This window comes from Thermobia domestica, chromosome 12 (genome assembly GCF_964235325.1).
Source record: "Thermobia domestica chromosome 12, izTheDome1.hap1.1, whole genome shotgun sequence".
In the NCBI taxonomy this organism is placed as follows: Eukaryota; Metazoa; Arthropoda; class Insecta; order Zygentoma; family Lepismatidae; genus Thermobia; species Thermobia domestica.
This window is the reverse complement of record NC_137465.1, coordinates 130,837,211-130,860,593: the sequence shown is the minus strand read 5'-3', so window position 1 is coordinate 130,860,593 and position 23,383 is coordinate 130,837,211. Positions and strand designations below refer to the sequence as shown.

Genomic DNA, 23,383 nt, shown 5'->3' with positions numbered 1-23,383 from the left:
AGATTCTATATATAAAGCTCGTGAGTCATTTATTCTAGTATATGTATAATTATTAATATATGTACGTAATTATAGTAGTTAAAACTTCTTCAATAATTAAAGAATTTAAATAATAAGTTAACACGTAAACCTCATACATGTAGTTAATCACACATTTGATCTCTTCCTTCACTATAAAGCTCTTTCTCAAATTTTTCATCATCTTAAGAATATCTACTTCACCATATGTGTACAAACCTCATACACATGAATTCGATCAATATATTCTCGAGTAATTCTATCGAACTTCTTGCTTCCAGAGTTTATTTCTATTATGAATCTATTTTATTTATTTTCTTTAGCTTCCTGTCCAATATGAACGAAGATTAATTTAGCAGTACAGAATTAAAGTAATGCACTTTAAAAAAATCAAACTCAGTATATTAGACCCTGTGTATTTTTCTTGTATGGTGCTTTACTTACAAAATGTTAAATATTCATAAAATCTCGAAACGTTTCGAATTCCTTATATCACCACTATCACATAAAGTTCAAATTCAATAACTTCTATTGCAAAATAAATATCTACAAACTTAAATTTATTCCAGTCATCGAAGTTCCGAATGATCACACACATAATAATATAAGTACATCAAGTATTGTTACAGTAAAACGTTAAATTACCTTTTCCTTTGTTGTGAAAAACTTTTCCATCTTTCAGGCGATGCTCTTTCATCAGACTTTGATCTTTTATTATTTAGATTACTCACTTTTTCACAACTGAAAATAGGAAGACAGCAATATAAAACTACCAAAAATATTATACTTTCTAAATTTCATTTATTAATTTATATTATTTAAATTTTATTTTCTTATGTAACTTTCAGAAATGCTTTTCAAATATCAGGACAGAATTTTAATAAAATCCACAGCAATAAAAATGTTGTTTTTCTGTGTAATTTAGTGTAATTTGTACGTGTATATGGTACAATGAACGCAATATATGTAATACAATTTATCTCTCCTTATATAAATATTTATATAGAGAAAATATTTCTATATGTCTGTTCTTTTTCTGTATAAATATATAATTTCACAAGTAGATGTTATATATTAGAAAATAAAAGTACTTAATTTAGAAATCAAAGTAATGCTTCTTTAGGCAGTAAGTAATGTGAATAAAATATGCACTTTTAAAATATATTTCTGACGTTTTATTTCAAGATAGTTGATCTCTTTCAGTTAGTACTTGATCAATAAATTAAGGATGGATCAGACAAATATTTAACTCTACACTGGTAATGACATATATAAGAATTTTCAGACACACGTGCATGATATCTCGTGCAGATATGAATTTCTTCACCTTCATCCCTAAATTGTAAATGAAAGTTTAATATAATAGTAAATATTTCAATTCTAAGACACATTTTAGGCAATTCGTAACTCCAAACCTATCCAGAAATAAAGTTTTAGATATTTTTTCTAAGCCATAACATTCTACAGCGTGGCATTAATATGTGATGCGATTATAATCTCGAAGTTCCCTACTAAAACCGTTTACCATACCTGGCCTTTAATTACTGTATATCGTATCTCATACACACCTTTCATTACGACTTAAACTGTCACCATCCTTCACATTTTTAGCTTGGAATCCTTCTGAACGATAAGACGAATTGCGGTCTCCTTTCAATTTTACTTTAGGATTCTGTGATTTACTTTGGTCTGTACCATTCAGCATTCTGGTTGAAGATGAGGATGCTGGCAGTGTATCAACTGACTGAGACGGTAGACGTTTATCCATGTTTTTTCATTTGGTTCTCTGTGGTCTCACATAATAATTTGCCATGTAGCACAAATTATGACCACCTACAAGAAAGAAAGAAAAAAAAGACATGCTACATCTCGAACTTACTTCATTCAAATGTAGTAAGATATGATTTTAAAGTACTGCTTTGGAACAGTGTATAACTTAAATAAAAATAAAATCTGGCAGAAGATTACATATATTATAAAAACATTTATATGATAGAAATAATTTTAATATCCCATCATATAGTTTCGGTAATAGATCAGTCTTCATCAGACATTATGAGAATTCCGTTCAAGGCTATAGCTCATAAAGAATTCCATTTAAGGCTACAGAAAACGAGAGGTGGTAACTTTTAGCAACCAATGAGAATTTTCCATTCTTTTTTACAGTTTTTGTCAAGTAGGCACAGACCTCAACTTATTAAGTGGATTCAAATTTTCACTTTTTTAAAGTCAACTTTCAATTAGGCATGTACTTGCGCTATCTTGTTTTCGTATCTGATCTATACTGCGTTATACACATCATGAACCATTTATCCACTGGTTTAATTCATTCATCTGTCCCTTTGTTCCTCCTTATCCATTGTGTTTCTTTCCACTTTTTTTCTGGTGCATTTGCTTTCTTTTTCTAGTTCTACTACACTTCACTCTATTTCATGATCTGTTTCTGCCCCGTTGCTTTCTCTCTTTAATCTAATGTTGTCCCTAAGTTGTTTAATCCTTTCATCTAACCTTTTTCCTGTCTCTCCTACCTAAGTCATATGACATTTTTTATACTTAATTCTATGCAGTATCCCTTCCTCACTTTGTCATATCTCACTTTCTTTTCTCCTCTTCCCTTCCACTAAGTCCAATATTGTCTGTACCTAATTAAAAGTTTACAATTAAAAATGAAACGAAAGATTCTTATTGAAAATAAATTTCTCTCATTTTTTAAGTTCTAGCCTTGGATTGAATTCTTATAATGTGTCTAATGAAGGCAATGACATATTTCTGAAACAAGTTATTAAAATATAAGTGTTGGCTTAGATAAGATTTTGTTTTTTCTTTAAAATTAAAAAAAAAAATCTGTCACATGAAAAACGATTACTAAATATGTTCGTTACTAACTTCTAACCAATAACCCAGTGACGGATCTAGCCGAGCCTGGGGTCCTAGGCTCCGCCGGTGTTTTGAGAGACAAAAATAATTTAAACTATTATATATATAGTTTTGAAAGTTTATAGTAAAATTATGATATACGTATCATAGTCTGCATTCTAGTCTCCCCCCAAACAGTTGTTACCTTCTAGACCCGCTTCTGTAATGGACGTTTCCAGAACCCACTTACACCATGTATTTTCTATGATCTTAAGGGCCGTGTATAAAATTTTTGCCATCCCTCTATACTGGTGTATACAAATTGAGACAGCGAGGTGAGTAATCGATGTTTAAGTGGAAGTGGACGTTAAAACACATAAACACATCAAGTAATTTTTAGTTTAACTTATTTACTTACAGGTATGCCTTGTTCTACACGATCTCACTTCAAGCGTTTTCACTATAACGCGATTTAGAAATAAAGAAAGAAAGAAAAACTTGCATGGAAATTGTACGGTAATTTTGCAGTCCTCCTGTACGATATTGGCGTGACCTTGTGGGCGAGCACCTGGTGGCCAAATCTTACCGCTATCACTGTTGAATTAGCTAGTCATATTCACGTATGACGTAGTTAATTTTTTTCAAAGCAATGAAAAAAAATAATAGTAACGTCCATGGTTCCAGTGTAAGACACAAAGAAAAATTTAGTGGTTATGTTAAATAAAACAAAATTGACCAAATCACTAAATATATATTAATAATCCTTGTGTATTCTGCAATGTAACATCGCCTTCACCAGACACTTTATATTCGTGTTCAAATATCATTTCTGATCAAAGAAATGTCACAATGCTGAAAGTGTTACCCAAGAGTTTTAAAATATATTTGGTATTTTGGTCAATTTTATTTTATTAACACTGTCGAATGCTTCCGAAGCTATAATGGACAATATATTAGCAATTATAAAAAGAATCAAAATAATGTAATTACTATTGACATAATCAGTATTATAGGAATTAACGTTAAGGAACATCAAACACCAAGCAGAAGAATAAAAAGGAAGTTGTAAAAGTGTGACGAGAATTACAATAGCTGAAATAGCTCAAATCATGTCACCAATTACGGGAAAATTAAAAAGAATGTAAGCCCAGTGGACCGAACATCAGAATAAACGTACCATTCCTTTATTCATCCTGATTATACATGCCACGGCGAGAAGTTTGATAATTTTGAATGCTATAGAGTCGGATCCTGAAGTGTCATCTTTTATTCCGATTGCTGGTTGCGCTTTAAGAGACGACATACATTCCATACTCTAAATCTGACAGGTGAGATTGCACCACCTGAGACTGATGTTGTTACTAAGAAGTTTTCAGCACAATTCTGAGCCGTAATTAAGGAGTATGATTACATATTGTAGCACCTGTTCAAGCTTGATGATGGAGTTGTTCGGAAAGTGTATGCGAAGTAGAACATTTCAATCGGCGAAAGAAAAGAGTGTCCCGAGATTTAAAGCCTCCAAGCACCACCTCATATTATTGTTACAAGAAAATGCATCTGAATATTATAAAACAAAGCTTCTCTTGGTTTATCATTCCAAAACTCCGTGAGCGCTCTAGAGTTAGCCCAAGGAGAAGTGCTGGTTGCGTGGCTGTCAAAGAGAAAAGCTTATATAATAGCAAATACGATTGAATCTCACTTTTGCAATTAACTACGCCGTGAACTTAGGACTTATTGTGAAGCGATAAATGTGCCTTTTAACATTTGCTCCTAGACAACGAGCCGGAACATTCTCATAGTATCGCTGATGTGGATGGCAACATCAGTGTTATGTTTCTTCCACCAAACATATTTCTGATTCAACCAATAAATCAGGGTGTTTTCACAACTATCAAGAGCTATTTTCTACACTAAACAGTTTCCTAGCTGGTTACTGATCCTGATGCTAAAGATAAAATTTCTTTGAATTATACTTGTTACAATAAAACGTTAATATTATATTATAGAAGGCAAAAAGTACTATTTTTATTCTAACATTAGCACTTGCACTACTGCTGATACAAAAACGAGCGAGCGAAGAACAAAAGAAAAACAAAAGAAGAACAAAACTCGGTACAAATGTTGCCATAACAAACCCAACATCCTCCCACCTTGAGTTACGTTGAGGGGACTAGTAACTCAACCACAACAAACATTATTTATTTTTAAGTATATACAAAAGATCTAATCTGGTAGGAGGTTTCACTTTTCTACCAGTTCGAGTTGTAACAGTTTGAAGTTTTGTTTCACACTCAGTCTTTGTGTTTTTATCACTCACTCCGTCCATTTGTTCATCACTAGGATACACTGCTGGTTCTTTCAACACCTGTGGTGTCTCATTTGAATGAACTTCCAGGGGAAAAACTCGTTGCACTGGTCTCATCATCAATCCGGTACGTGTCTTCAAGCGCACAAGTCGTACTTCACCGTCACGTCCAGGTAATATTTCCACAACTCTTGCTAAAGGCCATTCTAAACGTTTCAAGTTCTCGTTTTCTACAAGTACAACATCCCCTATTTTTATTTCACTATGGTCTCTTCTAGATTTCCAATGCTGCACTAACTGTCCCAAATATTCACTGCGAAATCTACTGCGTAACTGCTCCCTGAGTTTATGACAATATCTCAACCGTTTTTGTAGGTTAACGGATTCCAAGTTGTCGAGATCCGGTACTCCTACTTCTCTAACTTGCTGCAGAAACATAGCTGGAGTTAAAGCTAATAAATCCGAACTATCATCAGACACATAAGTTAACGGTCGACCATTCATGACAGCTTCACAGTCACACAACACTGTAATGAATTCTTCATAATTTAGAGAAGCCTTCCCAAGTATTCTCCTTAACAGTCCTTTCATTAATCGAATTAAACGCTCCCACCATCCACCCCACCAAGCAGCACTGGGTGGATTGAATTTCCACTTGATGCGTTTCACACCTGCAAAAGACGTTATACATTCCCAATCCAGTCTGCTCAATAAATTTTCTGTGCCAACAAAATTCGTGCCATTGTCACTGTAAATGACCGAAGGACGGCCTCGACGCGCTATAAATCTTCTAAGGGCTTGAAGAAAGTCACTCGTTGATAATCCGGAAACAAGCTCCAAATGCACTGCTCTATATACTGCACAGGTAAATATACAAATCCAAGCTTTTCCTCCATCTCGTAGTCTAACTGGTCCGGTAAAGTCCACTCCCGTTACTTCAAACACTGCTGCATCTCTGATTCTATCTTCGGGTAGGGCTGCAGGGATTGGTTCCAACTTCTTGGCAGTATATCGTTTACATATGACACATTGCTTTATTATAGATCGAATAGTTTTTCTTCCTTTGAGTATCCAAAACTGGTCCCTAAGAAGACTCAACAAACCTTGAACACCAACGTGACAAGCTTCCACGTGTTTATCGTACACTAACATTTTTACTACTGGATGTGTGCTTGGCAACACAACTGGATAACGGAAGGTTTCAACATCTGAAAGTTCTGTAATTTTGGTTTTTATTCTGATGAGTTTGTCATTGTCTTCGAACGGACACAAAGATTTCAAATTCTTGTCGCCAACACCCTCAAAGGAATCTGTTTGAACAAGTCTAATAACTGTCTTCTCTGCTGACAACAATTCTTCAACAGACAACTCGTTGCTTCTTCTTTGCTTAGAACGACAATTATGAATAAATCTTTTCATCCAACCTATTATGCGAACTAATTTTTCGTATTTGGAAGGATACCGATAATACCAGTCACTGTCCTCCTTTCCAACATTAAGCATAACTGATGAAACCGTCTTTTTCTTTTCCTGCGTAATGATTTCTTCTTTGTACTCATACTTCTGTTCTGGCCATTCCTCCTTGGGTCGTCGCAGCCACGAAGGACCTTCCCACCATTTTGACTCAAGCAGTTGTTCTGAAGTACATCCTCTCGATGGTAAATCCGCCGGATTCATGGTTCCTGGTACGTAATGCCAAGTTTCCTTTTCACTTAATTTTCGGATTTCTTGCACTCGATTCCAAACAAAAGTATTCCATTGCTCATCTCGTTTAATCCATGCAAGAACTGTTGTAGAATCTGTCCAATAATAAATCTGTATACCTTCAAGATTCAAGGCCTCAATCACAGAAGTAGCTAGTCTCCCACCAATAGTAGCTGCCAATAATTCTAATCTTGCTATGGTTGATTTCTTTATAGGAGCAACTCTTGTCTTGGCTTGTACTAACTGCACATTAATGTTTTCTCTTGTAACAGTTCTAAGAAAAACTGCCGTAGCATAGGCTCTTTCACTTGCATCACAGAACACATGTAGACTACAATTTTCTGAATCTCCTTGGATACATCTAGGAAATGAAAGTTCTTTCAACAAAGGCAATTCACCTACCCACTGTAAAAATTTCTTCCTTACTGCCCCTGGTACTTCTTCGTCCCAACTTAATTCCAATCGCCAAATTTCTTGCAAAAGGATCTTTGGATACAACGTCACTGGAGAAGTAATCCCTATGGGGTCAAATATCCTATTTGCAAACGACAAAATAACCCTCTTAGTAAGAACTTCTGGTATCAACCCGTCGCAGCATTCTGGTCTTATTGCCAAAGTGTCAGATTTCGTTTCCCACTGTAGACCTAAGACTGGTACTCCGTTGTCTTGCTCCATCTCTCCAAAAGAAGTGTGCTCCCATCCTCTCAGCTCAAATCCAGCTTTCGCCATTACTTGAGTACTTTCATTAATGAAGTGATGAAGCTCCTCTTCATTCCTTACGCTGGTAACGCAATTGTCCACATAAAAACACTTCGAAAGCTGAGCGATGACTTCTCTGGAATATTGGCTTTTTCCTTCTCTTTGTTTTTCCATTTCTAACTTAAGATGATGTTCTATCACTGCACACAACAAAAATGGACTGCAGTTCACACCAAAAACTACACGCTTGTGACGAAATATCTTTTCGTTTCCCTCCTGGTCAACCCACAAAAATCTCAAAAAGTCACGGTCTCTTTTACAAACACTAATTTGTAAAAATGCTCTCTTGATATCGGATACAACTCCGATTCTATTTAACCTAAACTTTATCAAAATTGAGGGTATCATTTCGATCAAATTAATACCCTTCTCTAAACACTGATTCAATGAAGGATAATTTTTCTCCCTGGCTGATGCATCGAAGACGGGACGTATTTTCGTCGTACTGCTTTCCTTGACTACATGGCGATGAGGTAAATAATGCCCTTCTCTATCCTTTTCTTCTGGTGGAACTTCTTCTATTACGCTATCATATATCCACTCATTCAACACTTGTTGATAGTCTTCGTAACGGTTTTCCTTCTTCAACTTAGCAATAAGTGTATTCAATCTTCTTTTGCACATCTCAATATTACTAGGAAGTGTAGGATGTCCTTCTATCCAAGGTAACATTACTTCGTACCTCTTCTCCTCATTAATAGCTACGGTCTTATTAAAGTAATCCATTACTGCTTGCTGAGCTTCCAATTTTGTCTTCTTTTCCGCAGGATCTGTGATACCAAGAACATCTAACCGCCATAAATCCGCTATAGATGCTTCTTTACAAAACATGGACATCGTTGCCATAGACGAGAATTTAACATCACCACGTACTTTAACTTTGCCCATTAAAACCCAACCAAGCAATGTTTCCATAGCTACCAATCCGGACTTCAACACAATTCTTTTCCCAGTAAAAAGTTTTCCTGCAATGTCAGAACCAATTAAAATTTCTATCGCGCCAGGGTTCCTGTCGTAAATTTCTACACCAAAATTTTTTAACTCCTGTATCCAAGGACCTTCAACTACTGACGTCACATTGCTACATATTGTATCTTGGTTCAGCGCTTCAAAATTGCATGCATAATCTCCTTTCAGACTATACAACCTAACTTGATAACAACTATGTTCATAAGGTGCAGAACAAATACCTCCAAAGAGTGCATGCGTAACACTTTCTTTTTTAACACTTTCGTATCCCATTTCCAATGCGGTAGCTGTTCGAATGTACGATCGTTGGGAACCTGTATCTATAATTGCTCTTACCTCCCTTTCTGTCTCTTGACCCCTTACTTTTACAACTAATGTTTGCAAAAACGTTTCGGCATACACGTTATTAGTTAATGTATTTTCAATAACCGGTTTCGTTACACTTTGTTTCACTGTACCGTCATTTCCCTTGTTACCTTTTGGTCCCTTGCACATAATGTATGAATGTTGTCCCTTGCACTTGGCGCATTTTAATTTTACTCTACATCTACTGCTAACGTGCCCCGGTTTTAGACATTTGAAACAACAACCCTTCGCTTTTAACACCTTTGTTTTTTCCTCGAAAGACCAGTTACGTGCCTTAGAACACTCTTCGGTAACATGAAAATCACTACAAAAAATACATTTCTCTGGGTCACTTTTACAATTAACTAACTCTGCCGCTGTTGGAACAGTTTCTGTGGGACTACTTCGATCCTTCCTTTTCTTTATCACACTGGAAGTATCTTTCAAATCAAAGCCTGCAACTGCAAGTGCTATTCGCTCTTCACTTTCAACTTCTTTTCTCACAAACAACATTAAATTTTCCAGTCTATTTTCCACTGTAGATTCTCCATAGTTCGTAGTTCCTCTTTGCCATGCTCGCAAAAGTTCCTCAGGTAAACACGATTCCACTAGTGGGTACAGCATTGCTGCGCATTTGTCTGTCGTCACTCCTAATGTACTTAATGCTCGTAATTGTGACTCAATTTTGTCGTACAAGGCACTGAGTTCTAATTGCTTATTACTGTTCAAATTGCTTAACACCAGTTTTAAAAGTTCCCTCACATACACTTCTACCAATGTATCTTCACGACCGAAACGTGACTTCAAACCTTCAATCACTTTCGGATAGTTTTCTTCACATAACGGGAAACTTTCAACAAATTGGCGTGCTCTTGAACCGGGTAGAGTGGCCTGAACTAAATATTGAAATTTGTCACTGTGTGCGATATTCGTGTCCGCATCGATTCGATTGAACTGACTCCAAAACGGTAACCAATTCTTTAAGTCACCATCAAACTTCTTCAATTCAATTACCGGTAACTTAATACCCCGTTTCTTACCTTCTGTCGAAACACTGTCTGTATCACGAGTTGAATTTGATGCATGCTTATCGATCAACTCTTGAACTTTCGTACGAAGACTATAAAATGTCAGAACATACTTATCTTGTGCTTCTGTTTCCTGAATCAAATCATCTTCTTGGAATTCTTCTTTTAATAACAGTTCAATGTATTCATTGTGTGCTTCATCAACTACCCTGTATTTATCCTCCAATAATTCGAAGTTCACTTTAAGTTCGTCAATGTTCACATTCGCGGCATTACAGCACTGCTCCACATTTTTTGCGATTTTTGTAAATACAGCTCTCGCCACTGTTCTCACTCTTTTTGCCTTCTCCATTATTTAAGTTGTTTTTCAGTCGTGTCACGGTCGCCAGATGTTACAATAAAACGTTAATATTATATTATAGAAGGCAAAAAATACTATTTTTATTCTAACATTAGCACTTGCACTACAGCTGATACAAAACGAGCGAGCGAAGAACAAAAGAAAAACAAAAGAAGAACAAAACTCGGCACAAATGTTGCCATAACAAATCCAACAATACTCTTAATAATATTGCTTCTTCATGGGTAGAGGTTACACAGTCCTATATATAAAAGAGATTTGGAAAAAGACCTGAACTTTCTTGTTCCAGCACTTCAATCCCGAAAACGAGCTCGCAAATTCAAGACAACACATCGTTGACTTGATAAGATGAATTGGATTTGATGATGTAGACCAGGCCATGTGGACGATTTGCTCCGATCCTGTTCACTAGAACTCAGTAACGAAGATAGATTTTTTTTTTTTTTTTTTTTTAAGGAAGAGTAGTGCTGAGCCCCTCAAATATCTTTCTATAGCACAACTGACTGGATTCTTTAAAATCACATTTACTATGCAATTAAGACCATTGAGTAGAACGATCCAAACAACGACAAAAGTACTACAGTGTTATCCTTCAGATGGATCTAGATCAGTTTTTAACAAAAGTCAAAAATTACCAGTCTTCTGTCCGAGGGATTTCAAGAGAGCAAGAAAGTGATCTTGAATAACCGTAACCAATTCCTGTATCATGTAACTGAAGCCTGCCAGCTTTTAACGTACATTTTTTGTATAATTTTCCAGTGAATGAAAATTGAAATTTTAATGATTTTCTCCCTTTAAACCTTCATCTTTATGTTGTACATGTTAATATCAATCGACTTTACGCATTTTCGTGTTACACGATAATTTATCGGAATGAATTGATCGAGTAATACAAGAAATAGCTGTATTAAATTGAGTTTAAACTGTTTTCTGCACTCAACTCTACCTAATCATTTTTTTTTATATATTTTGGGCTACACTTGTACAAGAGTGAATTTTCAATCCCGCTTGGCTGACTGACTTTAATCTAACAACTAATAGACTAGAATATTTAAACTGCCATACTCAGAAATAATAATACGTGGTTGTCACTGCCATCAAACACTCATAAATTTCTTGCACTGGCAGTTGTGTTTGTAAGCATTGAAACCTTCAGGTTATTCTAGAAGTTATTCCACAAGGAAGATTTTAAAACTATGATAAATGAATACAGTGTCAACAATGGAAGAAGAGAAATAATGAATATTAATTCATAACTAAAATTAAATTATTGCTTTCTAACCAAAGATTCATATTTGAATATTTACAAATGTAAAAGTCCGGTGTCATATCCATCCAAAAATTTGCTGTCTTGGACTATGGCCGATGTTAGCCGAGAGTAAATACAGGCTTGATCTTAGTCTAACACTATACACTTGCGATTTCCGATTATCTGATTTTGTAACATGTTCGAAGGTCTGGAACAAAGAGCAATGATTGAGTGCTGCCGACCAGGCCAGTAGCCAGCCCAAAGTTAGTGGGGGCCCGATTCAACCATATTATAGTTCATTTACAAGCCTTCCGTGAAAATTTTAGGGGGGCAGCAAAAATTTAGGGGGCCCGGCCCCTTTAGACCCTCCTGGATATGGGCCTGCTGCTGACAAAGAGGGTTTCGGTAGCTGACACACGCGGAGAATAAACTGGTGATAATCAAAATCAAGTTGATAAGCTCATACGAGTGAAAAAATACCTCCCTGTCCTGTTGCATTCTAAACGGTTTAGCAAAGGCAATTATTAAGAGTTTTGATATGCCGTACAATACAGTTTGATCTAAGTTCGAAACCATCACTAGACATTCTGGCATTTGCCACTAGTCAAGCAGTTGTTAACATGCCAGCAAAGCACAAGCTACGAAAGACAATTGAAGACAGAAAAGATGAAAAAGAGAGAAAATCAATAGTTTTTGGTAAAGAGTTTCTCGTTTGAAACATGAAAATTCTTACTGGAATGATCTATTATTATTATTATTATTATTATTATTATTATTATTATTATTATTATTATTATTATTAAGAAAAATCATTACTCAAACATCTTAGGGTCTATATCTTTAGAAGAAGCTCTATACGCTTTATTATGACCAAATCCCAGACCAATAAAGAAAGGGAATTGTAAATTTTAAGAAAGATAGACACCAAGACACTGAAGATAATGTTTTATGATTATGTTTTTTAGAAGTAGTTGTTGATATCCACTTAAAACCACTTTGGAATTTTAAGTATGTATAAACAGATTTCTGTCAAATCTACAAAGACAATTGACACTTCCAAATTATTTTCCTTGAGAATAAAATATTTAAAGAGAGGAAAAAGTATCTTAAATTATATCTCTCCTTCTTATATTCATAATATTTAAACTTACAGAAGAAAACTTGTGTAAAAGAATCAATGAAATTGGGTCCGACATTCAAAATGATATCTTCTAATTTACAATGTTATGCTATTGTTAAGACAAATGATTTAATAAAGAGTAAACAAAACTCTCACACTCACAGACCTTTCCGCTGGTCTAATTGGTAGCGCGCACGCCTTTGGTGCATACACCCTCCATTCCAAAAGAAACCGAAGTTTTGAAAACAAATAGTACCACTAGTGCCATCTGTTGTAATATTTTACCGGTAGATGGCGTAGTCCCTCACTGACAACTGGTATAAATGTCATGACATTTGGATGCACGGCAACAAAGTTATTGCGTTTCAACTGTCAGTGTGTTGTGTACATCGGTCGGAAAATGAGTCAAACAACGAGCTGCAATTGAGTTTTGTGTTAAACTGGGTAAAACTTTTAGTGAAACGCACCAAATGCTACAAAATGCATATGGTGATGAGTGTCTATCCCGTACGCAAGTTTACGAGTGGTTCAGGCGATTCAAATCGGGTAGAGAGACGCTGGATGATGACGAAAGATCAAACCGTCCCAGAACCGGATTATCGGAAGAAAACATCGAAAAAGTGCGTGAATTCATCAAACATAACAAAAAATCGTCGGTGAAAGTTATTGAAATGGAATTAGGCATTCCTCAAACAACCGCATACCGCATTTTGACCGAAGTTTTGGGCCTTAAGAAGGTTAATTCGCGGTTTGTACCACACAAACTCATCGAAGACCAAAAAGTTGATCGAATTGCGCATTGCAAAGACATCGTTAAAAGTGCTCGGCGGGATCGAAACTTCTTGAAATCGATTGTAACTGGTGACGAGACGTGGTGTTTTGAATATGAGCCCGAAACAAAGCGGCAAAGTGCTGAATGGAGAGCGCCGGATGAAGGAACACCCAAAAAAAGTCGCTTGGTGAAGTCAAAAGTTAAGGTGATGCTGATTTGTTTTTACGATTCAAAAGGAATTATCCACAAAGAATTTGTTCAGCCCGGCCAGACAGTCACTGGAGAGTTTTACTTGGGCGTCATGAAGCGTTTGCTGGCAAGAATTCGTCGTATTCGGCCCGAATATCGCGAAATCGGCAGTTGGACTCTTTTGGACGATAATGCACCATCACATCGTTCGTGACTTGTAACTGAATTTTTGGTCAAAAATCACATTATTCGGTTGCATCATCCGCCCTATTCACCAGATCTCGCTCCGTGCGATTTCTATCTGTTCCCGAAACTGCATTTGGCGATGAAAGGAAAGTGGCACGCATCGATTGATGCCATTGAGAAGGCGACGACCGCCGTCCTAAAGACCATTCCAATAAAGGACATGGAGAAGTCGTTTGACAACTTGTTGGAGCATGCAAATATGTGTATCGATGCAGAAGGGGAATACATTGATTAATAAAAATGATTTCTTCCAAAATGTACATTGCTTCTTTGTTTTTTTAAAACGTTCGGTTTCTTTTGGAATGGAGGGTGTATGTCCTGGTGGGAAAACCCAGAAACGTGAAGGCATAATCATACGATAGTTTAGATTCCAAGTTAAATTGTAGATCGACTTCTCATATAGTCTCAATGCTAAAAAGAGACGTTAATCTTTAACCTATCAACCAAAAATAATCCATTCACACAAATTTTCTCTCTAACACACACACACACTCACAGAGACACTAGGAACCCACAACGTTTTTCTTAAATTTTGATGATTACGCAGAACCTGAACTAGCGTGAAAGACTTCATGAAATGTATACTTTTACTTGTTTATTTATGAATGACAAATTTGCGTTAAGGAGAGCTCAAGTACACAGATTCCATTCATTGTATTGATTCAAACAGAAAATCCACATTTCATTACATTAAGCGATAACACTGCATATATATTAATATGTAATAACCTTGTTTGTGGTTCATAACATCCTTATTCTCTCAAGAACATTTATGTGCAATGAATTTCTACATATTTATTTGTTTTTTTTTTTTTTTTTTTTTTTGTAATACTCACTGAATATCTTTTGTATTTCCTGTAATATGAAAGTTTCTTCCGTGTTAATTTAGGTGATTATCTTTGTTTCAAGATTAAAAAAAAAAAAAAAAAATCAAATGCACTAACAACTACGGTCGGAATGTTCATTAGTAATTTACTTACGGTGCTCTTAACACCATTGGTCACTAGACGTGTAGCATTACTTAAAATTTACATAATTCCAAAGAAAATCCGTAATTATCTTATTATAATGTGATTTTGCATAGTGTTGCTAAGGAAGATTCGACAATGGCATTTGGTACATGAAAATGTCTAACATTGTTGCTTATTGACATGAATGTAGACGAATTCCACAAAACAAGGAAAAATTTTCACATCAGAACTATCATTCTCTACCAGCAAAAGCGTAAACGTTTCCTGGCGCTATAACAAATGAAGGATTATGTTGATTAAACGAATTAATTCTACTGATAAAGCGCAATTACGAGATTGGCTGCAAATATCATTATGTAGGGAAAAGTTGAAAATTATGTAAGTGAAAATATTGTTTTTGAATGCTTAAAGAAATTTCTACTGAAGAATTATCAAAATCTAAAAAGTACCAGTAAATTATGAATAATACTAATAAAACTGCTTCTTTTAAATATAAGAAATATCACTTAACCAGATTCTTGAACAAAATAAAACAGAATATTGAGTTCTGAGTTCGAAAGTGAGAAGAAATTACAGAAAGTAAGTGGTGTTGTTCTGTGACATAGCTGTCAGCGTTCCTGCATGTATTTCTCCGTGTGAAAAACTTTGTCTCACAATTTATGTTGTATTATAGTCGAACAAAATTAACACTGAGACTGTCACTGGATAACGTCACGGGATTCCGTTATTTTGGAGTTTTTTTTTTTTAATATTTTAAAAACAAATATTACTGTCAATATATGAAACAAAAATATATGTTTTAATTGGAATATTTGCTAGAGGACTCAAAGATATAAATTGAGATGAATCGCAACTAGAGAATATAACTGCTGACACTTATTAAATACCATATTTATTCTCTCAAAACTTAACCATAAAATTTCAATATGGAAAATAGCAAATCATTATTTTTTATGAATGACGAAGATAATTAGTTACTTAATGATTGAAAAAATTGGGGATTCAACTACCTGTTGAAAGACTGTAGCGTTAAATAATGTAAAATATCACTTTAATTTAATCCGCCTTGCCGTAATATATTATTTTGCAGTACTCGCATTGAAGGTTAATGATTCTATGAAAACTATGGCAGGGTTTTCTCGTAATTTCCTAAACACTGCGTACCGCTGATAAAGGACAGAAGTGAAGCGTATATTTATAGTATTTTATTCATTATATTTATAGTTTCAGCAGTGGAACAGGTTGGTATTGTTTTTCGTGAAATACATGGGAAAGAAATACATATCGCACCCAAGATTCCCCGAACACTGACCGTACACTGGGTAACCACGAATGGAACAATCAGCTGATTCAGCTGAGGTGGAAGAAGAGGATAATCACGAACACGATATATATCAAAAGTCCATGGTTCGAATCCTGAGTTTCACCAGTTTTGTTCTCAGTTGGTTAATGTTTACCTGTGGGTTGGTATCACTTAGTCCAAGAGTCTGTTTTCTCCCATGAATCAGTGCTAGGACATGCAGGGATCAAACCCGATACCATTAAATCTGTTTATACAAACGGTAGCCCACAGGAAACGAACCCTGGCCCCCTCATAATATATATATATATATATATATATATATGGTATTCATTTATTATGTAGCCAAAATCCACAGGTGAAATCCTTGTTATGAGATGCCGAGATCGAGAGAGTTGTAACTTTGATTCTGCCTAGCTCGAAAACTATGAGAGATATCAAAGGCGGTTAAAGAAATATTACAGGAACTCGTACATTCTCTATCTAAATACCTATGTTTCAGAGATGTGTTCTTCCGGTGCACACGATTTTAGAGAGAGAGGTGGGAAAGCAGAACCTAAGCGCAGCTCCTTCTATAAAATCCGTTGCGTCCCAACTCTGAAACGTGGTTATTTAAATAGCCAGTGTACTAGTTCCTCTAATATTTCTTTAACTGCCTTTGATATCTCTCATAATTTGCGAGCTAGTCAGCCTCAAAGTTACAATTTTCTCGATTTCGGCATCTCGTAACTTTGAAACAAAGCGTTTTTTGCCCTACGTTCATATGGACTTTTTTTATTGTTTAGGTATGGGGATTTAGGATTAGGTATATATTACTGTATATATATATATATATATATATATATATATATATATATATATATATATATATATATATATATATATATATATATATATATATATATATATATATAGGACCGTCGTGTGGGTTGCAAGCGCCCGGGGCGAGAATTCCCAGGCACCCTTCCCCCAGTATGTTATGAAAAACAACCAGAGTTTATTCTGTATCTCTAGATTTAAATATGGAATGTAAGATCATAATGTAAGGCAAAAATAAGTTGGTATTATGTCAGTTTTTTAAAGTGAATGGCTTTTGTAGTTAAAACAAAAGTTAATGAAAACATGGTTTTTGAATTATTGAGATCGAGTTCAAAATGCGTTCAAAATGAGTTCAAAATGCTTATTTTGAACTTGATACATCAACATAGTAATAGCATAGAATATACAAATATTAAATTTCAAGATTAAAAAAAAAAAGAAAAAAACTCTTCTCACAGAGGGCTGGAGAGAGTTCCAGTTGAATAATCCTAGACGATGTTTTACTTTACCGCTAATTTTCAAGCTCAATACTCTATCGAAACTCCCTCAAGGATCTAATCTAGGTCTTCTGTTATTTCCTCTTGTTGTTAATGATATTCCTCTGTGTATTAAAACTTCTCAAGTTTTTCTTTTTGCCGACGATCTCAAATTATACTCCAAAGTAAATGCAATTGATGACTGCGTGAAACTTCACTACATAGGGTTCATATATGGTGTGATAAGAATAAATTATTCCTGAATGTGTCAAATGTAAATCTGTATCTTTCACGAGGAAAGAATATCCAATTAACTTCACTTATGTAATAAATGGCACTTCCTTGTCTAGCCCAAATACTATCAAAAGATCTAGGAGTTATATTTGATAGCAAATTAACCTTTGCTCAACACGTTGACGCAATAACGAGTAGTGCATATAGAAACATAGGTTTAATTTATAGGATAGAACATGATTTCTACAAAGAATGAACATTTATAGGGTTATATTTTTCGTATGTGAGGTCAAAATTGGAATACTGTTTTACTGTTTGGACTAAATGTCACTAAATACTCTAATGCAATAGAAAATATACCGTTTAAATTTTCAAAAAAGTGCTTGCATACAAGAAAACCTTTTTCCACCCAAAGTATGTCCCCTAAGAAGACTTAGTAACGAATTTTAGTTTACAAGCATTAGAAAAAAGGAGATAGGTATTTGATCTGTTGCTCTTACAAAAATTATTAAACTGTAAAATTGACTGTCCAGAGTTAGTTTCAGAAGTGTTATTACGTGTCCCAACAGGTAAGAAGACTAGAACAGCAAACACTTGGACATTCTATTGAAGAAAAGCAAGAACTAACATATTACATAAGCCTCCTGTGTGGAGAATGTGTGCTTCATATAACGAAATGATTAGATTTCATGTAGTAGATGTAATTATTTAGTAATGTCCGAAAACAAGTTCGAAACAATTGTAAGGCAATAACTTCTGCATAATTAAACGACGTATATTTGTGTGTATATATAATAGTGCATGTTAGATAATTATGTACACTACACTATAACTGGGCATTTAGCCTATTGTGTTGTCCTTATGAAATAAATAAATAATTAAAGTTTACTTAGTCGTGGCCTGATCTTATTAAAATATCTGAATTAACATTATTTAGAAAAAAACAATTCATTTACCAACATAGTCTGAATTCCTTGAATTTTGTTGATTTGTCGTCCCGGCGCCCCCTGGTCGCGGCGCCCGGGGCGATTGTCTTGGTCGCCCCGCCCATGCGATGGCCCTGTATATATATATATATATATATATATATATATATATATATATATATATATATATATATATATATGAATCTTATATGATGCTACAAAAAAAAAAAAAAAACTCAATTAGTATACACGTGCTTTTGAACCGCTCCGTGAATTTGGTTCGTTTCGAGTGTGAAAGTGTGGTTTGTTGATGGGGATAGTGTTTGGATTTGGCTTCCTGGTATGCTCCGATGACTCCGAGAACATTTCGTGATTTGTGGACACTGATCGTCACTGGGAATGAGTTTGGTATCATCTATCTTTTATCATTCATTGCATTTTCATGCAATGGGAGTTGTCTTCCTTGTTCAGTGCCTTGTTCTGTGTGGGTGATTGAGGAGCGCAGTAGATTTTGCTCATTTTGTGTTGTTTTCGTATTTTGTTTCACAATACAAAATTAATGTCAGTTATTTTTCGCTAAAAAAGAGTTAAAGTTTCGAATTTTTCAACAATAACATTCTCATTGAAGCGTAAGTTTAAATATTCCAACAATGAAGATACAATGATCAATCAATCTAAACATATATCTTGCACACCTAATGGTACTAGTGTTAATTCCAGAGATGTCCTCTGCTCCAAATGTAATAAATACTTCGTCAACTCAAGAGGATTAACGATTCACAATAGCAAATGCCATAATGAAAAGAGAACATCTGAGTTTAAAATGAGACATTCTTCAACTAGTAGTACTTCAAACAAGGAAGACTTGAATTCAAATGATAACGTTCCTCTTGGGGAGATTGTCAGTACAAAACTTATTGGTAGTTTGGGAAGGCTAAAATCATCAGTGCCCATTCTTCGTCGAGTTCCTCGAGGAGCAAGACATGCAGTGGCCGAAGCTCTTATTGAAATTCTCCAGAAGATTGTAACTTCAAATAATATTGAAGATTGGACCGAACTCCTAATATTCCCCTACATTGCTCGTTGTATGCCTACCCAATCCGAAAAAACCTCTAATCTCACAATATGGGTGAAGCAGAGAGTTCAACTCTGGTCAAATAGCTCTCACGACCAGGGGCGGACTGGCCCTGCTACCCTGCAAATGCAGGGTGGGCCCCCTCCACCAATTTTAAAAAGGTGTGCTCAAACCTACCAGCATCAAAAATATGGCAGGGTAACTCCCGCAAACTTGTGTTTTGCATAAAAAAGACGTAAAGTTAAACTTTCATGAACAGGCCTTATTCTTCTTCACGTTTATTGACTTGAACAGGTTCCGTCTATGAAACAATCAGGCCCTAAAACATTGCGAGGTTTGTGATACAGCAGCTGTTTAAAACGAGCACGTTAACTACTACTATTTTAAAATATAAGAAACACAGTAGATTTCAGGCTGTTATTGGATTTGGATACCATTGCCTACTCCGGTCCTTTTACAAGCCGGCGAGTGGCGATGTTTTAAAGAAACAATAGTTTCGTAGATATCGTTATTGTGTAAAGTGGAGGTGGAGCCGGAACGTGTTTGAACTGCATTGTCCTCAGACCAAGCTTCGAAGAAAGAAATCGGATCAGGCTTATGAAGTTGCTGCCCTCGGCTCGTGTTTCATTTGTATATTACATCGAAGAGGAAATCCCATAACAGCAATTCAATTATTGGAACACCAGTTACGTGTCGTTTGTAATGGAAGACAGATGTGGTTGTGTCAGTATGGATGGTAGGAGTGATTGTAAGATTACTGTAAAGAAAAAATATAAAAGTGGTGCTAAAAAGCGAGAACACAAACGAAGATGTGATTTAAAAAAAGCTGCATCTGACCCAAAACAACGTAGGCTATTTGAATCTGTGAAGCTCCAAGAAGCAAATGAGCGTGATGTGACTCATTCGAGTACTGCAGGACAGTTACCAGGTTTTTTTTTTCTGTCTAAGTTGTTTATAAATTATAATGTATACACCACGTCTTTGGATGATTTCAGTCAATTGTAGCTGATCTTTTATTGCTATTTTTACTTGAAATTACACAACTTTAACAAGCGAACACGAAATTAACTGAACTATTTGCTGCCGCGTAGTGCTTTTAAACGGGTCAGATCAGGCTTTCATGGGTCAGGGGTCGAGTCAAGCCTGCTTGAGACACGGGTCGGGTCAGGCCACCTACGCTAGGGTCAGGGCTGCTCTAGTCACGGGTCGGCTCGGGTCAACTTTCTTATGCGCCGTTTCGGCTAAATCCTTCTCGGGTCGAGTGCAACGTCGACCCGACCCGACTCGTGATCCGAATAGGTTTTAGCCGAAACGACGCATAAGAAAGTTGACCCGAGCCGACCCGTGGCTAGAGCAGCCCTGACCCGACCTGTGACCCAAGGAGATTCGACTCGAGCCCTGACCCGATGAAGCCTGACCTGATCCGTTTGAGTGCACTAGCTGCCGGCACTGGGCTCAGTAAGCGTTGGTGTAACTTCTAAAAGTGCTGAACATTTATGCTGTCAGTCAAATCAGTGTATATATCGTGTAAATGTTAACTTCCCTTTAATTATTTAAAGGTAATTTAAAATAAAAGTGTAGTAAAATGTAAAAAATATTTGTGATGTGCAAAGTAGGTGTTCATATGAAAAGAGAAGTTGGGCCAGGCGAGGAATGGGCGGACTACACTAGACGATAGACGATATCTAATCTTTCTGCGACATGAAGATATGATATTATGACTTACTTATGTCAAGGAAAATCTTGCATTTCGAAATCTATCGCAAATTTACCTCCAATCGCATTCTTTGTGTTGCATTGAAGCCACAAAGTTACAGCTTTTTCAAGTTTCCAACATTGACGCCATGTCTGTTGTCTCACCTCAAACGCTTGGGGGAAGGGGGGAGTTGTCTGATACGAGTGGGGCGTACTTCCTCGAGATTATACACCAATATTTAGACAAGTTTGTGTATGTGGGTTACAACGTTTTCTTCTCGCCAAAAAGACAGGTACAGAGAGAGATTGCGGCACATTCGCGAGCAGACTCCCGACTGAAGTAAGTGGTATTTTTTACGTATCAAGGGGGAGGGGAGCCCCAGATCAGCTATGAAAAAATATGGATCTTCGTTAAGTAGGGTGGTTGCAGCTTTGGTTACTTAAAAAAAGTTCAGATATGTTATTTTACAAAAAAACGCAATAAAAATTGCTTCAAAATTAATTAACGTTTCCCAAATATCTATATCCAATTTGATATTAGAACTGATTTATGAGGAAAGAAACTTACATTATTTCTGTCAGTGCTTTAATTACTTAGTGTTTCAGAGTTTACTTGAGATAATTTTATACTAATTGCACATGTATATATTTTGGGTTTTCTAAAACATGACACTCATTTATTTAAATAAATGGTTTAAATTCATTACATAAAAAAACAATAGCACTATTTTCTATATAAATAACTGAAAGCACCAATTCCGGTATTGTGTGTGTTTACAATAAAAAATGATAATGCCAATTACACACTGTATGAGTTACTATTAAAATGTTCCTACTTCAGATTTTTTGTAATGAATGTTTTGCTTTTGTATGAATGTGTGGGATACTATTTATGAGTTCGAAGATGGACTTTTATATTTAATACATATGAAGAATGCCAAGTACATTTTTTACATTTTTATACAGTGGGCCCTCATTTCAGTTTAGCAGGGTGGGCCCTATGGTTGCCAATCCGCCCCTGCTCACGACGATAGAACGAACTTAAACAAGTTTACGACGAACAAAGACAAACGCAACAGAAGTCTTAACAAATCACCTAACGACATCTTCATTAAACATATCGAAAATAAACTCGCTGATGGCGACATACATGGTGCTGTCAGACTTCTCATTCCTGCGGATTCTTTTGCTCCATCAGATCCTGCTATTTTAAGATCCTTAAAAGAAAAACATCCTCCACGCTCTTATACATTTACTGCATCTAACTTAGCAGATCATAATATTACAGTTAATAGTTTTATCCAACGAGTTATTAAAAGCGCTCAAATCCTTCCTTTCTGGTTCAGCTGGAGGAATAGGCAGCATGCGCCCTTCAATTCTCAAGGAATTAATTATTTACAACGTTCATGACTCTAAAGATTGCCTTACCAAGATCACTTGCGAGTTTCTCTCTATGATTTTGTCAGGAGATGTGCCCATAGAAATAAGGCCAATTTTCTTCGGAGCTTCTCTTATTTCATTGAAAAAGAAATGTGGAGGGATTAGACTAATTGCCATAGGAAACACATGGAGAAGACTTTCTTCTAAAATAATATGTGGGAGAATTAAAAGTCAGTTACTTCAACGCCTTCAACTAGGAGTAGGCATTCAACATGGGGCTAAAGTTGCAGCACATGCTGCACGTATGTATTACTCCCACCCTCATCAAAAGCCTAAAGCCTTCCTAAAGATTGATTTTAAAAACGCCTTTAACGAAATAGACCGGAATGCAATGTTCACTGCCGTTAATTACAATTTTCCATCCATCTAACCTTACGTAATCCAGAGTTATGCTCAAGTCAGTTATTTATTACACTGCACAGACATTATCTTATCCCAAAGAGGAGTTCAGCAAGGAGACCCTTGCATTATTTGCCTTAACGCTACAACCAATCGTTAACACTATAAATACAGATCTAAATATATA

The 23,383-nt window shown here is 35.8% G+C and overlaps 2 protein-coding genes across 5 annotated transcripts in view; both read right to left on the bottom strand.

The window, feature by feature from the left end:
• The window catches only part of LOC145666659 (uncharacterized), a 79,151-nt gene extending 64,124 nt beyond the window's left edge, over nt 1-15,027 (bottom strand). For 2 of the 4 annotated variants that reach the window (XM_081734119.1, XM_081734116.1), the window contains exons 1-3: nt 14,902-15,027; nt 1,587-1,851; nt 664-759 (exon numbers count right to left, since the gene is read on the bottom strand). In XM_081734119.1, coding sequence (XP_081590245.1) covers nt 664-759; nt 1,587-1,786 — 296 coding nt within the window. In that variant the 5' untranslated portion in view covers nt 1,787-1,851; nt 14,902-15,027. Of the gene's footprint in view, nt 1-663; nt 760-1,586; nt 1,852-4,051; nt 4,187-10,097; nt 10,226-14,901 lie in introns of those variants that run through there. The other 2 variants (XM_081734117.1, XM_081734118.1) reach the window with 2 other exon arrangements.
• On the bottom strand, nt 5,069-10,336 carry LOC145666108 (uncharacterized). The gene has a single exon (XM_081733198.1). It carries the CDS (start codon nt 10,334-10,336, stop codon nt 5,069-5,071), a length of 5,268 nt encoding a protein of 1,755 aa, XP_081589324.1.
• Nucleotides 15,028-23,383: the final 8,356 nt, after the last annotated feature.